The sequence below is a fragment of the Bombina bombina genome, chromosome 5, assembly GCF_027579735.1.
Source record: "Bombina bombina isolate aBomBom1 chromosome 5, aBomBom1.pri, whole genome shotgun sequence".
In the NCBI taxonomy this organism is placed as follows: Eukaryota; Metazoa; Chordata; class Amphibia; order Anura; family Bombinatoridae; genus Bombina; species Bombina bombina.
Window position 1 is genome coordinate 355,163,488 of NC_069503.1, and position 18,127 is coordinate 355,181,614.

Below are 18,127 nucleotides of genomic sequence, written 5' to 3' on the forward strand. Positions count from 1 at the left end.
CGCCACTTATAATCTAGCCCATAATGGGCTATATAACAAGTGGAGCACAAAAATGTGCACTAACATTTCTCTAGCCCAATCCATCCATTTTATGTTTGCCCTCAAATTACAAGTTGAAAGTAATATTTTAAATGGATGCACTCACATAATAGACTTTTATCGGGGCGTGCTGAAAGCTCATGTCACTATCGCTCGAGCGCTGAGCAGAAGGTATACTAAATAGAGTCTTTACTTAGTTTTATACTATAATTTTGTGTGGAAATATAAGTTACAAACACCACTTACATCCACCTAAATATATATGTATACACACACATATATATGCACACATACAAATATACACAGTATACACTGGGTTTATATTCCCAATCAGCACCTGATCATATACCATATACCATATCTTCTGAAACCTTTATTTTAAAGTTAATATGTATAAATATGAGTGAAATATTTTACATGAATATATTTTATTTATAGTTATGTTATGTATATGTTTAAGGTTTCCAAAGCACTTAAGGGCAACGTTTAACTAACCACTTGTAATATAAGAGCTAATAGTGCTCCTTTTTTACCATTTATTTGCAAATATCAGAATGTGCTCTATCCTTAGCGCAAGGTCACACAAAAGATAATGCACCCTGCTCTGTCAATTTCATATATATATATAACTAATATTCTTTAAAAAGCATCTAACATATAAAAACAATGTATGATATTGTAGTTTACTTTATGTATATTGATGTTTTTATAGGAGTTGCTAATTTACCTCTGATTTTTAGACAAAATGTCAGCTCATCATATTTTGGCAAGCCTAACTGCAATATTTAATGATGAAGTTAAGCCTTTTTATGTTTTATGATTTAAATCTAGTCTGTTGGCAAAAGTGACTACAAACAGAGAAAGAATAGTAAATCCATCTGCAAACAAACTAGCATAAATGATAAATTGTGTTTGTTGGCTTGAGGTTTTCATCTTGATATATACAACATGAGACACATCTATTTGTGGAACATTGCTTCCTTTCAATTCAGGTTGTCGGAGACATTCCGTTTGTGGCTTACAGACACCTTCACACAAGGAATGCTTTGCAGATGGTATCTGTAAATGGTTTAGACATATTTACCCCTATTCCTCCACAGATTTCAAAATTAATCATTTTCTAAGTTGAATTCTCCCATTTAAACTATGATGAGTCACTGACTCGTCACACTCTATACTGTAAGTTTTAAAGCTTTGAAAAAGAAATAGGTTTCCATAAGCAGCTGTGTGAAATGCTAATGATTAAAGGGACAGTCTACACCAGAATTTTTATTGTTTTAAAAGATAGATAATCCCTTTATTACCCATTCCCCAGTTTTGCATAGCCAACACAGTTATAATATACTTTTTACCTCTGTGATTATCTTGTATCTAAGCCTCTGCAAGCTGCCCCTTTATTTCAGTTCTTTTGACAGACTTGCAGTTTAGCCAATCAGTGCCTGCTCCCAGATAACTTCACGTGCACGAGCACAGTGTTATCTATATGAAATACGTGAACTAACGCCCTCTAGTGGTGAAAAACTGTTAAAATGCATTCTGAAAAGAGGTGACCTTCAAGGTCTAAGAAATTAGCATATAAACCTCCTAGGTTAAGCTTTCAACTAAGATTACCAAGAGAACAAAGCAAAATTGGTGATGAAAGTAAATTGGAAAATTGTTTAAAATTACATGCTCTATCTGAATCATGAAAGTTTATTTTGGCCTAGACTGTCCCTTTAAAGGAGGGGAAGGGCATACATTTATGGAGCATTGTCATAATCTTTCATAGTTAAAAAAAATACTAAATGCATAATACAATTTTAGGTTTAACCTTTTATAAGCAATCAAAATAATTTGCTTGGTCATACATAATGTGGTATAAAAATGGCCTAGGTGGTTAATTGATGGATAATAGGGGATCACTATTTAAAGTTAGAAAGGTTTTGTTATCTATATATTTGTCTATAATGGAAGCTGCCCTGCTTGTGCAGAGAGACTTTGCAAAATGTAACAATGTTTTATTGAAATATTACATATAAAATATTTTTAAAAAATTATATTAATTATTAAAAATTATTAAAAATCCATAGATTATATCTATATATTTCACGGTATGTTTAATAATTTTTATTATTTTTTATTATTTTTTTAATAATATTTAATATTTCAAGTACGCGCCTTAAGAATACTACGTTTTCATGTTCACTAACCCAAACGCATTAAGATCTAAATTGAGAAAATTGATGCGCAAAACTAATATGTTACATTCCTATGTACATCACATAAAAAATAATGTACTTTTTATTACTAAATATATATTTATATATATCCGATACTGTTCATGTAAAATACATATCTATACCTATATATGTGGTTGATTCTTGGGATACATTTTCATTAGAGGTGGTAAGGGTAAACACTGTGGGATACTTCAATAATGCCTGGGATAAGCATAAGGATTTACTAAAAATGAATTAAAGTGCCATAATACCCAAATGTTTAAACACTTGAAAGTGATGCAGCATAGCTGTAAAAAGCTGACGAGAAAATATCTCCTGAACATCTCTATGTAAAAAAGAAAGATATTTTACCTCAAAAGTTCCTCAGTAGCCACCTCCCATTGTAAAGGATTTCTAAGCAGCATTTTAGTGTGTCTGTCCTGGGACAGCTGAAAGGATGAGCCTCGTGAACTCTCATATTATTTCACCAATCAGGTAAAGGAAGCTTACTATGAAATCTCATGAGAGTTAAGTGAAATCTCATGAGATCACAGTAAAAGAGTTCATGACCTCAGCACTGCTGATGCTGATTGGCTGCTGTTCATTTCTTCATTTTTTTTTATTATTACCTGCAGCTGGGAGCAGGTGAAGTATAACTTTTTACACAGAACTTACTCTGCTGAGCTGAGGAGATTGTGAGGTAAAATATCTTCCTTTTTTACATAGAGATGCTCAGGTGATATTTTCCTGTCAGCTTTTTACAGTTATACTGCATCAGTGATTTAGCATATGAGTATTATGTCCCTTTAAGCTTAAAATTTACATAAAATGATTCATTGTTTTCTGACACTCTGTTATCATTTTAATAATATGACAATTATAAAAACAAATTTGTAACATCTGCTGTAATTTTTTAATTGTCTCCAACTAGAAGCACATTAGAGATTTTTCAGAATTGATGGTATTTTATTTTAAGAGTATCATTTTTCAAAATGTCTGATGTTTATCTCCTTAATCAGAAGTGTTACAGTGTAGCTTGGCATACAAGTGAGCATGCCATGTTCGAATGAGTAGAAGGGCCTGATTCTCTAAAGCTCTCTGATTTGGCAAGATTATCTAAGATGTAATATTCGTACTGCAAGGTTCATCAATTCATTTTAGATTGAGAGCTGTTATCTTGATTTTCAGGGTTCTGCGTGTGAAGGAGAGACTCAAGCATTAAAATGTATTGCTCAAAAACGTTTTTTGTGTATTTTCTCTCCTTGATTGCAATATTTTGATAGTTCTATGGGGGGGGGGGGGTATCTTAGGCGCTCTGCTCTGGCAAGATTACTGTATCTAAGAAGTCTCAACAGTACTGTGAGGCCGCCACTCAAACAATTCTAGAAAGGCAAATTTTATCTTCAAAACTGAGTATTATATTAATTTGTTGAGCTTGCACAGAAACATTCAAAGCACAATCAGAATTTGTCAAATCCCAATCCTAAATACTCTGCTAAATACATTGTGTTATTTATTGGATGTATAAATTCATTAACACACAAAACAGAAAGTGACAACATCTCAATTCTAAAGTAAATTAAAATATAAAGCAGACAGTTTAAATGCAACAAAACTGTCAGGTTATGACGTGCTATATTGCACTATGCGTGTCTCTAAAAATGTTAAGACTTGGCTCATATCTTATTCTATAGCAACACAACAAAAATGTCTTGTAATTACAAAGTGGTTACTGTCCCTTTAACTGATACGTAACCAGTGTTGCGGGTCAACTTATGCTCCAAAGCTGCATCCAAAACTACTCCTGCCATCTAGTGGTCAAATGTATTAAACATCTATTGTTGTACAGCACTCCAGACAAGTGCATACTCCTGAGCCTAAATACATGCTTTAAACAAAAAATTACAAGAAAACAAACTAAGGGCTTTGGAAGTAGCAAGCATATTACAAGCTGAAAGTAATTGCATTCGCTTGAGTGCAATTGAATTTAACACTTATTTGGGTTAGCGTGACTTCAGAGCTCTGGTTAACTGTTACGCGAGGCAAAAAAAAAAAGAGGAAAAAAACCATCAAAAATACATTGTACAGTACAGTTACACTCATAATAATACTGCCTAATAAAAATTATTAAAAAATACACGTCTAAATATGCATCTATATGTATATATTATGTGTGTGTGTGTGTATAAATGTGTGTATATATGTATTTATGTATTTACAATATATGTGTATATATGTATTTACAGACATATATACACATGTAAACACATAAATAAATATGTATACATATATAGATAGATAGTGCCTTAGAGCCCTTTGCAGTCAAGTAGCTGAAAACATGAAAAAACATATTTATGCAATATTCATATTTAATAAAGTGTGGGCCATTGATTGCAACCAAGATTTGTTAATTTGCACACACAACAAAGTATTTTTCCTAACAAATTCATTCAAGACCATGTTGTAAAAATGAATACACCTAAATGAAAGTCATAGGAGCAAAGCTAAATGTCTGACAACAAATTCCTTATTAATAAGAATTCAACTGCAGGTGAGTCTAATTATTCATTCAACAGGCATCCAGCAGACAGTTGATTATAAAAGGGTGTTACTTACCAAAGTAAAACCCTTCCCATGTCATGCTGTCAGCAATGGCACCACATGGAAGAGAAATGTCACAAGGCCTGAGAAAGAAAATACTTTTTTTTATACAAGAGAGGTGAAGGCTACAAGAAGATCAGCAAAGCTTTACTTATCAGTCAGAATAATATAGCATAAGTTATACAAAAATGTAACAAACATGGAACTGCAACCATCTCATAGAGACATCCAGGCCATCCACGGACGTTAACACCTCGACAGGAGTGTCTTCTGATGAGAAGGGTTGAAGAAAATCGCTTTGCAAGTTCACTGTACATAGCTTAAGAATTAGAAAGCCAAACTGAGGTGATTGTTTCTGTGACGCAATATGGCATACACTGACTGCAGAAGAATGGCATGCATGGGTGTCATCCATAAAGGAAGCCTCTCCTGTAGCCCATGCACAAAAAAGCCTGCCTTGAATTTGCCAGGACACATGCTGAAAAAGAAAAAGACTACTGGGACTCTGTACTCTGGAGGGATGAGACCAAGATAAATGTTTTTGGAACTGATGGCTTCAAAACTGTATGCTGTCGTAAAGGTGAGGAGTACAATGAAAAATGCATGGTGCCTACAGTGAAACATGGTAGTGGCAGTGTCCTTCTGTGGGGCTGCATGAGTGCTGCTGGTGCTGCTGGTGTCGGTGAGCTGCATTTCATTGATGGTATTATATGAACTCAAAGATGTACTGCTCTATATTGAGAAGATGTTACCATCACTACGTGCCCTTGGTCGTTGTGCAGTTTTCCAACATGACAATGATCCAAAACACACATCTAAGGCCACTGTTGCATTTCTGAAGAAGAACAGGGTGAAATTGATGCAGTGGCCAAGTATGTCTCCTGATCTGAACCCAATCGAACAACTATGGGGAATTCTGAAGAAACAAGTTGAGCATCACTCTCCATCCAGCATCCAGGCTCTTAAAGAGGTAATTCTTTGATGAATGGAAAAATATAGATGTTGCAATATGTCACCAACTTGTTCATTCTATGCCTAGAAGACTTGGTGCTGTCCTTACAAATCATGGAGGTCATACAAAATACTAGATGTAGTAGTTTTTGTTGTTAAGTGTATTCATTTGTGCATCACCTACTGTGAGTAAACCTGAAGATTTTGTAATATACAGTATATTATTAACTTTACTTTCATGTAATGAGCTAAACAAACATTTTATATAACTCAGTTTTGTTAAAATTCTGTTTAAAATTGTTCTTGTGATCATTGAGATATTGATTAAAATCTTACTTTTCAAAAGGGGTGTACTCATTTTTGCTGAGCACTGTGTATTTATATATATATATATATATATATATATATATATATATATATATTTATATATATATATACAGTATATATATAGCGAGTGAGTAAGGGTATTTGTTTTTTTCCACTTTTCACTCTTCAGTGAAGTCTATGGTGGAATGAGTTTGCGATATTAGAAGTTCGGCTTTTTGTGTGCGTCAGGTTAGTGCTTGTGTGCAAACTATTTACTTTTAACTTGTAATACGAGCGAATGCTAACAGTTGTGCTAAAGCGATATCTTATTTATTGTGGCTCAAAAATAATGATATAGCTGCACCACCAACTGTATTAAAACATCATTATTTTATTGTGCCACTTAAAACAGAAAACGTTTCGGACCCATGTCCTTATTCATGTATAAGGACATGGGTCCGAAACGTTTTCTGTTTTAAGTGGCACAATAAAATAATGATGTTTTAATACAGTTGGTGGTGCAGCTATATCATTATTTTTGGACTGACTTCTTGGGACCTTGGTGCAGGTCCAATAGTTGGCACACCTGCAAACAAGCTGATTTATACCCTTGGTGCTTGTGCAATTCTTTGCTTTCTATTATTTATTGTGGCTGTTTGCGCACATCAAATGTAGCGTGTGTATTACAAGTTGAAAGTAAACGCAAATTGCTTGAGCGCAATGAAATTGAATACACGTCTGGATCGTGCAACTTCAGAGCTCTGGTTTACTGTTACGCTTGAAAGAAAAAAGTGTCAAAAACACATCAAAAATACATTTAATAGCACAGTTACACTCACAATAACACTATCAAATAGAAATTATGTAAAAAAAAATCCAGAAAAAGTTACAAGGGCTCAATTATATGAGGTCTCAGGTGTTAGAACAAATAAGGACTGCAAAGGGCTTTAATATAGAGATAAATACATACACTTGTCTAAATTTGTATATGTATATATATATATATATATATATATATATATATATAAAATATATATATATATGTCTATATGTGTGTACAGATGTATTTATGTGTTTATATGTGTATATATGTATATTTACAGACATATATACACATATAAACACAAAAATACACTATATATATATATATATATATATATATATATATATATATATATATATATATATATATATATATATATATATATATATATGTGTGTGTGTGTGTGTGTGTGTGTGTGTGTGTGTGTGTGTGCGTGTGTGCTTTGGAGTAGATGAAAACATGTTAAAGCATATTTATGCATATTAACTATGTATGTAAAGTAAATATTTCACACTTCAATGTTCTGCACCTAGCAGAATATGTTCTAAGTATTTATAAATAGATATTCCTATGCATATCTATTTGTATCTATAACTATATATAATCATCTATCTATCTATCTATCTATCTATCTATCTATCTATCTATCTAAATATATATATATATATATATATATATATATATATATATATATATATATATATATATATATATATATATATATATATATATATATATATATATATATATATATAGGTATAGATATTTATTATACAAAAAAAAAAACATATATATATATATATTTATATACAGTCCTCCAAGAAGCAGGCACTCGCTGGCGTTTCAAAATGATTTTTTAATTACATCAAAGAATCAAACAGTGAACGTTTTTGGGCTTACGCCCGTCCTCAGACTTGATAATAACAATGTGTACTTACCACCCCTATATGTGCTACCAAACAGATCCCCTGGTGAGCCGCTCTGCCGCATCCGGGTCTCACACAACACAGGCGACGCAACTGCGCAGGCGCCGACCGTACTACGGAGTCCCCTCTGGGCCAACGGAAGCTAATCCTATTAAAAGCAAAACAGACTGCATAACTATACTCAGAACGTAATACACCTAGACAACAAGCTGTAAATACAATGGGAGTTGCAAATTGAAAAATTAATACGTTCACAACAATTGTTAATACTGCATCATTACTCAAACAGCATAGGTAAACCACACATTCAGCATAGAAACATGTTTGCAAGAATCAGGTAAACATATATAACATAGCAACCCTGGATCATAATAACGTAACATACCATGTTATATGTTAAACAAAATTATTGGCAGTATATAATTCTGCATATTTAAGCGGAATTGGCATCAGACAGAATAAAAGCATATTAGAAATAGGCACACTAACTAACCAGCAGATTAATTAATACTGCAGATGTTACATAAATGTGAAACCCAAATATATATTAGGATAATTAGGGATAATGACCGCATAAACATCCTATCATCAGTGATACATATGACCCCGCCAGCATAAACCCCGCATTTTAAGATTTTTGCAGATTGTACATGGGCACACTAACTGACCATTCATGGGACTACCGTAATAAATTTCAAATCATTCAACAAAATTTCACAAAAAACAATGCAAGTCAAGGTTAGTGTTGAGACCCTTGGGGACTAATGTTTCTAAAGTGAAAATCCATTTGGATTCCCTCTGGAGGAGCATGTTGGCTCTATTACCACCCCTGGTGGGAGCAGGGATGTGGTCAATTATAATGTATCTCAAATCAGATACATTATGTTTGTATTTAAGGAAGTGCCTTGGTACTGGTTGGTCAGAACTGCCATCTCTTAAAGCCATATGTATGGACGACCTGTGGTTGGCCATGCGTGTTTGCAAATCATCCTGGGTCTTTCCAATGTAGAATTTTCCACATGGACAGTGTAACATGTACACCACTTGTGTGGTAGTGCATGTGACCCTATAGTTGATGGTATAGCATTTGTTTCTCAGGGGGTGAACAAAATATTTACTCTGCGACAGACCATTACATTTCACGCACCCACTGCATCTATAACACCCATTTCTGTCAGAGCCCAACCAAGTCCTACTGGTATAGCTGGCTCTGTTGTCAATACGAAGGAGTTGATCACAAAGAGATCTTCCTTTTCTGTACCCAACCATAGGGCCATCAAAGTCACTAAATGGTAATGACCCATCAGACATGATAATCTCCCAGTTCTTTTTAAGAATATTGGGAGTTTCAATCTTATCAGGGGTGAACTCTGTGGAGAAAATGAATTGCTTGTTGGAAATATTCCTTGTTCTTTTCATCAATGCTTGTTCCTGTGTCATTGAAAGTGATTCAGCCAGTGGCCCTTGTAGGATTTCAGTAGAATACCCCCTTGTTTGGAATTTTGAATACATCTCATTTAACTGTACTGCTTTCGTACTGGGATCACTGTTATTTCTTACTACCCGTTTAAACTGTGACTTGGGCAGTGCCCTTTTCAGACTAGGGTGATGGCAACTCGTGGCATCCAACAGTGAATTGCGGTCAGTTGGCTTATTAAACAGTGTGGTAGTCAATCTGCAGTCCCTCTTTATTAATCTGAGGTTCAGAAAATCAATTGTTGACTTGTCACAATTCATCTTGAATTTTAGATTTGGGTTCTGTAGATTTAGTTTCAATAGCCAATCATCCAGGTCATGTTGGTGACCCCTCCATATTAGAATGAGGTCATCAATGTATCTTTTGAATAACATTATCCTTGGGTCTTTGAATGCATCAGTATCCTCCTCCTCAAAACACGCAATATATAAATTGGCATATGATGGGGCCACATTTGACCCCATCGCAGTGCCAGCAGTTTGGAGGTAGTAACTATTTTCGAATTTGAAATAATTATATTTCAGACAAAATTCGGTCAGTTCCAGGATAACTTCCAAAGGAGGCCCATCATATGGGTATTGCAACAGCTTTCTCCTGATTGCCATCAAGCCCTCATGTTACACTGTCCATGTGGAAAATTCTACATTGGAAAGACCCAGGATGATTTGCGAACACGCATGGTCAGCCACAGGTCGTCCATACATATGGCTTTAAGAGATGGCACTTCTGACCAACCAGTACCAAGGCACTTCCTTAAATACAAACATAATGTATCTGATTTGAGATACATTATAATTGACCACATCCCTGCTCCCTGGGAGCTGCAACGCTGAGTGAGTGCTGGGTTCCTGTGAAATATTGTTATATATTTTTATATATATATATATATATATAAATATTTCTGAATAAACATAACATATTCTGCTATGTGAAGAACATTGGAATGTGAAATACTCATATTTTCATGTTGGGTTTGCGCACTCGAGAAAATGCAATCGGAATTGCACACGAGTTGGGTGTTCAGTTTTTTCCACTCTTTTTCGGCTTTTGCACACGTCGGGTTAGCGCATGGGGTTTTACTTTGATATTGTAATACGAGCACTACCCGATGTGCAAAAAGCTTACTTCTAACTGTGTAAGCACATGAGCATGAGAAATAAATAGCACTCCACTCGTAATCTAGCCCATAGTGGGTTCTCTTTAACTTAGTGAATAAAGACTTTTAAACAATATAAGAAATGGGTGGAGCGCCAAAAAGGCTGAGGTAGATAAGTAAAATATACACATATTCAATAATTCCTAGTAGATAAAATAAAGCACTATAATCAAGAATACCTAGTACATAAATACCTAGTACATATGAAATAAACATTTGATCTTAATAGAATAGGCAATTACACATAAAAAAAGCAAATAAACAACAACAAAAAATGAACAGTCTAGCAGTTGGCTGGCATAGTTAGTTTGTGATAGTGGTCAAAGTCGATCCTGGAAAAAATGATGCGTGATAATATAATGTTCAGTTTATCCGAAGTTCAATGTGTCAGTGTCAATATAACTTCATCCAAGAGCATGAGTGAAGTAAAAATCCAATGTGTTAGTGTTGATACAAGTTATTCCAAAGTAACACATGTAAAAAAAGAAAAAATGAGTGAAAAAATAAAAAGTGAAAAATTCTAGGTGTACAAAAAGTCTTTGTGTTCAAAAATATTCTTTGTGTTCAAAATCGTACAAATATATATTAATAAATCATCAAATGTAAAGGTGAGGTGAGTTCCAGGTCCCTTTAGATGACAATGTAGTATCAGTAAATGGATGAGAGTACAGTAGTATAAAAACAAAATTGAAATAGAAAACTTTGATTCGGTCGACGTGTTTCGGCCTAAAACTAAGCCTTTATCAAGACTTTATCATTGAGTCTTGATAAAGGCCTAGTTTTAGGCCAAAACGTGTCGACAGAATCAAAGTTTTCTATTTCAATTTTGTTTTTATACTACTGTACTCTCATCCATTCACTTATACTACATGGCCATCTAAAGGGACCTGGAACTCACCTCACCTTTACATTTGATGATTTATTAATATATATTTGTACGATTTTGAACACAAAGAATATTTTTGAACACAAAGACTTTTTGTACACCTAGATTTTTTCACTTTTTATTTTTTATTTTTTCACTCATTTTTTCATTTTTTTACACGTGTTACTTTGAAATAACTTGTATCAATACTAACACATTGGATTTTTACTTCACTCATACTCTTGGATGAACTTATATTGACACTGACACATTGAACTTTGGATAAACTGAACATTATATTATCACGCATATTTTTTTCCAGGATCAACTTTGACCACTATCACGAACTAACTATGCCAGCCAACTGCTAGACTGTTTATTTTTTTGTTGTTTATTTGCTTATTTTTATGTGTAATTGCCTATTCTATTAAGATCAAATGTTTATTTCATTCTGAATTTTTACTGATAATTTTTATTTTGTAATTTTCGATTTTACTTATATCAACTGTTTACTTCATTCTGTGTTACCATTGTTTTTAGCCGTAGACATGGATCCATGTATTTTAATGTATTAGTTATTATATGTACTAGGTATTTATGTACTAAGTATTATTGATTATAGTGCTTTATTTTATCTACTAGGAATTATTGAATAAAGTGCATATTTTACTTATCTACCTCAGCCTTGTTGGTGCTCCCCCCATTTCTTATATTGTTTAGACTTATCTGGGGTTCACTAGGGAACCCATTGAGGAGAGTTAGAGGTATCCTCATTTGTGCAGGGTACACTTCATTTTACTGAATAAAGACTTTTGCATGAAATACAATATTAAACACAAATAAATACACTTAATTTCAATCAGTTATCAGCCAAGGAATAAGGACAAGTCTCCTTTCTTTATTCATACTCACCAGAATACTTACTTACACATTAATTTGTGATCGACATAATAAAATGCCCACATCATATAATCGACCCATAAAATATGGGACATAATCAATGAAAAGAAGTCTAATATAAGTTAGGCAAATCTTTCAGGCCTGATTACCAATACTTTTACTAAAGGGGGCCACAATGTTTCACAACTGAGATTATTAATGTACATACACTTATTCATTAAGATTAAGAGAGCTCACTATGTGGTTTCCGATGGTTATGAATATTAAAATGGACTAGTTGTCCTCCATTGGATAACCTTATATTATAATGGAGTGCATTTAAATGTATAAACATCCTAATTAATGTGTAAGTCCATATTCACTAAAATAAAGAAACATAGATTTTGATAGCATATAAGCGCCATAGTCCCCAAAAAGTCTGCCCACATTTCCTATAAAGTGTAAGATTGATTAGTTCATATGACAGCCTCACATTTATTCTAGGCATTCTTGAAGCCTCTCCCTGCCACCTCTAACGGAAGTTTCTTCCATGAATCAACTACGCTTTGCTATGAAGAAATGTTTATGCAAATTACTCTTGAACCTGCAACCTAATGGAAGGTGCACTAAGTGATTCTGGTGGGGTATGATTAAGGCAAAATACTGGTTCTCTTTCCTTGGGTGAGTATTGTTTGTAAAGTGTTATATTTAGGTGTGTTACATATTTTAATGTATGTACAAGTCTTTACACACTAAGTAAAATATAGCCCAATAAAAATATGCCTCTAATTCTGTATTATTTTATGTTGTAATGTTGTGTCTATAAAGGAGATGGTATAACTTTTTACTACTTATGGGAAAGTATACCTTATGAGTTCATTCTGGAAAGTAATAGTCCATTCTAAGAGGAAGTTATGGCACCATATTGTTCGCAAATAAGTATACATTGTTTCTTATATGGCATGACTAAGGTCTACATAACTAAACGACAGGAAGTGCTGTTGTTTTCTTTTATGTACCAATAGAGACAACAGGACATTTGCACTCTAAAATATTGTTCACTCATTGCTCACTGCGGATAAAAGTTCCGGAGAAAAACTATTGTTCTTACATATGTGTTCTGTCCAATATGTAAATAAATGTGATGTAACAATAAGGATTAAGTCTGCTTTAAGTATGTGGTTCTACTTTAAGAATAGATTCCGTCAACTTACGTCTAATTAGTTACTTTAAAAAAAAACAAAACTATATTTATATGTACCATTTTTGTCTTCTTATGGAAAAGTAATTTTGACATCTCAAATAATAGGAAGCACATTTTCCTCCTTTCGACGTGATCTCTTTCAGCCAGGTCCAAGTTCTCAATGACGTTCATCCACCTCAGAGGAAGGAGGAGGTAAAGGGGAAGGAGTCACTAAAGCACGATTACCCCAGGCCCCTCCTGTAAAAGAGAGTATAAAATCCACAGCATGGCATAAAAATGACTTAGACTGGTGAGCCGGGAAAGCAAATAAAAGAAGACAAGCTAATTCCAGTGAAGGAAGGAAAGGCTTTCCAGAGAAGGGGAGGCAAGCGTCTCAGGAAAGTGAACGGTCAAATTAGCTACACATATTAACGTAAGTACCATTCTCTGCTATTTTATGAACTTGTTCATTGTTTTGGGAGCTGTCCGTGGTGCTGAAATACATGAATTCTCTAGTTTGTGAAGCATAATGTTCATGTTAATTTTAAGAGCAATTTTCTAAGTGATAACAATAGTTTCTGATTGCATTTAGTTGTTTTTACTACTGAGCACGTTTTCCCAAGTACTTAAGATTAGTTTTGCAAGTGTGATTTGAATTGCTAAAAAGCAATGGTATGATATTGCTAAGATATCAGAATGTCAGGAAATGAAACTGTTTTTCTCGTATTTATGAAACTTTCTTATCAGTTAGAAAACGGTTTCCCATTTGTTTATAGCTTTGAGATTCTATAGCTTTGGCTCATTAAGTAAATTACAAATACAGAGTTTTGAAAGCATTAATTATTTGCCATGGCACATTATGTGGTTATCTAGATAACACTACCTATATTTTACTTAAACTGACATTTTATGTTAACAATATTTTAAACAACTTTTCACTTAATAACATTACCTCAAATGGCCTATTTATATTTGTAAATTTACAATTAATTTTACCTAATTAAGGCAAATGTGATATATTTCTCCTTGCATTTACAAAAGTATCACTACTAATATAGTTTATACGAACATTGGCAGGATTTCCAAGCACTTGGTGCAGTTTTAAAGAAATTCAATTTAAGATTAGAATGTAAAAGTTTTCTCTTTTCTTTTTATGCTATTATTCATATTTCCCATGACTGCTTATTACTTCAATAACGATGTCTTATCACACATTTGTATTTCAGATGCAGGGAAGCATGCGATTGTGGTTGTCTGTGCTTACTTTATGTTTGTCCTTGCTGATTTGCTTGGGCACATTTGCAGAAGCTTATCCTTCAAAGCCAGACAATCCTGGAGAGGACGCACCGGCAGAGGATATGGCCAAATACTATTCTGCACTGAGACATTATATCAACCTCATAACAAGACAGAGGTAAGAAACTGGTAGCTTTTAATAAATCTGTAGTGAAAATGTGTTATACAGTTCTCTATTAAGGAACTACTGATAGTTTTCATATTTAAGCACAACAGGGAATACTATATAAAGTGAAGGTAAGGTTAGCATATGTTAAATGTATAAAACATCTTTAGGTCAATATATAAATGATTGATAAGGTTTTGGGTAAAAAGTATCTAAACTGGGACATCAAAGTTTTTTTATTATTATTTTGGGCTGATTATTGTAACATAATGAGACAGACTGATGGAAGCTAATACAATCAAGTAGAGCTGACTTATTCAGCAAATTACTGATACAAGTTAATGAATTCATTTATGTTGGCAAATTTCAGAAAACTAGAATAGTGCCTGTAAGGAATAATCATGGTGAGAAATAATCTCTAACTTTAATCTAAGAGGTTTTTACATCTACAGGGGACCCATTAGTGAGAGAAACAGTTTGACAGTGCAAGATCATGTATGTTAATAAACCCCTAAGGAGTTGAATGCCCTAATAAATATTTAGATACATTTATAAGACAGACAAGCATTTCCTGTTATGATATTTACAGAAGTGAAGTTTGAACCAATGCAATTTAAAAGCAGGTGTTAGTGAATTCATAATTGTAATGACTAAAGCTCTGGGTGTGTGACTGGCAACATATTTGCTATCTTCCCTTGTTATTGCTCAATTATTTCAATGGATACATCATTTTTACATATGTACAACAGACCTGTGGTGTAAATAATAAATCCACTTGCTATTGTTTTATACTAATCCTCATTGCTCTAACAAAGCAGTAATGTGCACATTAATGTTCTATGTTACCATATCAAAAATAATAATTCATGGGTAAAAAATAAATTATGGAAAAGCTAATGAATAGCACTGTAATTATCTTTTATATGGTTTTTAAATTACCTCAAATGGCATTTATTTTTGTATTATATTTTGTATTTGGTTTTACTATACAGACAACATAATTTAATATGTTTTTCATACTAGTTTCTTAGCAAAAGCTATTGATAACTAACAGCTGCCAATATATTATCTTCAATAAATATATATATATATTTTTTTTAATGTACATAAAAATATTACGGAAAAATGAAAGAATGACAGATGCTGAGACAATAAATCCTAACAATATCTTACAAATACTGATATCTCCATTTTTCATATTAATTTTACATATGAAAACAATGCAGTACAAATAGTATACACAGTAAAAACATCTAAAACCAAAAACGCACTTAGCTCAACATATAAAATAGTCACTGTGCTTGTCAAACCAAATAAATAGTCACTGTGCTTGTGAGATAACATTTAAAAATTATCCCTGACCCCTCCCTTGCACAACCCCAGTTTTCTTTAAAGTCTGCTTTTGTTAGGTAGGGACCTTTAAAAAAAAAAAAACAACAACAAAAAAAAATAATATTTACTCATTTTTCAATTTAATATTGTCAATTGAATATATTTTTTAAAACAGTTCACCTGTGGACAGGTTTTTAAGAGTAAAAAAACAATAGGACTAGGTTTGGCTTACTTCTGAGCTGCTATTTTGAACAATATTTTAGCAGTTTACTAAATCTGTTTAAAGCAATTGGTATTTTTTTTATAAATTAAAAATTAAAAACCAGCAAAAAACAGTATAGGCTTAATCTGTAAAATGCATTGAAATGCAATGTTGTGTTTTGGATTGGAACTTTCATTAGCTCTAAGACCATCTACTAGTTTGCGTTGCGCTTCCTGTCAGATGTGTGCTAGTATCACAATATTTATATTTATTTTAATCTGTGATTATCTACATGCAGCTTAATGAGCCTAATTAATACAATATACAACACAATGCACTCACATGCTGCTGTACAGCCACATACATTGCAGATTGTATACCTCACTATATGTCTTTATTTGTATTTTGTTTCAAAAAGCAATATTGAAAGCATTGTAGCTTATTTTAGTATTTAATGGCTCTAGCATAATAATTTTGTATTTCATAGTGTTGCCAGTTTAATTGTATTGGGGATTAATCTAGATATAGATAATGATATTTCACCTTTCAGCTTTAAAGGATAATAATTTACGTATAATAGCATTATCACATCCATTCTATGCATTAAAATGGGAAAATAAAACAGAAGTGATTCTAGTAGGGTTTTTTAAGATAAGGTTAATTCAGGTTACAACATTTTGACATGATAATTTTTTTGGAAAGAAACAAAAATGATTTAGTGCTACATATTTTTCCCTAAAAGTAATACAAATCAAGAACTACTGGTCTATATTCATTAACAGTCTAAGCATCTGAAACACTAAAATTGGATTATCACACTTAATCTAGTCTACTGTAGAAACTGAATGTATTAACATAAAGATTAAAGATGTAATAAGAAGAATTAGCCTTATTTGATTTACATTCATTCTGAAAGTTAAAAAAAGTAAAAATTATAATACATAGAATAACATTTTCATAAATCTAAATAAAATATAGGCAAATAAAATATGGACAGTTTAAAAACAGATAAATAATTATGTGTGTGCATTTGTATTAGATAGATAGATAGATATATAGATAGATAGATGGATAACATATACAGAAAACATATTTAATTTATCATAATGAAGTATACTCCATTATTTGTGTTATACTGTTGTTAGCATATATCCATATATTCATATCTCTTGTAGCAGAATATGATTTCAATTTGCAACTGATAACAATATTCATATTGGTTTTAGTTTTGCATCTTCTAAAAGTTGACAATATTTAATTTATCAGGTATGGGAAGAGGTCAAGCCCAGAAGCAATGCTTTCAGATGTGTGGTGGAGAGAAAGCACAGAAAACATCCCTCGATCTCGGTAAGAACCTAAGCAATGTTAACCAGTGTATCATGAGTCCAACATTGCGCTAATAGTTTTGCTTGTATAGATATAGAGTACTTTTTATGCATCACAAAACAATTTCTAACTTATCAATAATGATTATGGGGAGCAAAATACTGAGAAGTTTTGTTTTTTTATTCAAATTTAATTCCACACATTCTGTTGTTGTGAATTATTGAATGAAAAAAAAACCCTGATGCCTTGTAAATTAATACCTCCTAAAACTATAGTAGTGAGAAAATATAGCTAACAATACATTAAATACACAAGGCACTCATTACATTACTTTGCAAAGTACATAATGCATTTTTAGGTGTGTTATGTATTGGTGCATTATGCTTTATCTATATCCTCTTGATATATACTATTTCTCCTTTTAATTAAAAATCCAATGATAGAAAGAAAGATTTTCCTAC

General features: G+C 32.7%; 1 protein-coding gene across 1 annotated transcript; it reads left to right on the top strand.

Annotated features, from left to right (window-relative positions):
* The first annotated feature begins 14,630 nt into the window (after positions 1-14,630).
* On the top strand, positions 14,631-17,691 carry NPY (neuropeptide Y). Its single transcript, XM_053713004.1, has 2 exons — positions 14,631-14,818; positions 17,607-17,691. Exons 1-2 carry the CDS (start codon positions 14,631-14,633, stop codon positions 17,689-17,691), a joined length of 273 nt encoding a protein of 90 aa, XP_053568979.1.
* The last annotated feature ends 436 nt before the right edge of the window (positions 17,692-18,127 follow it).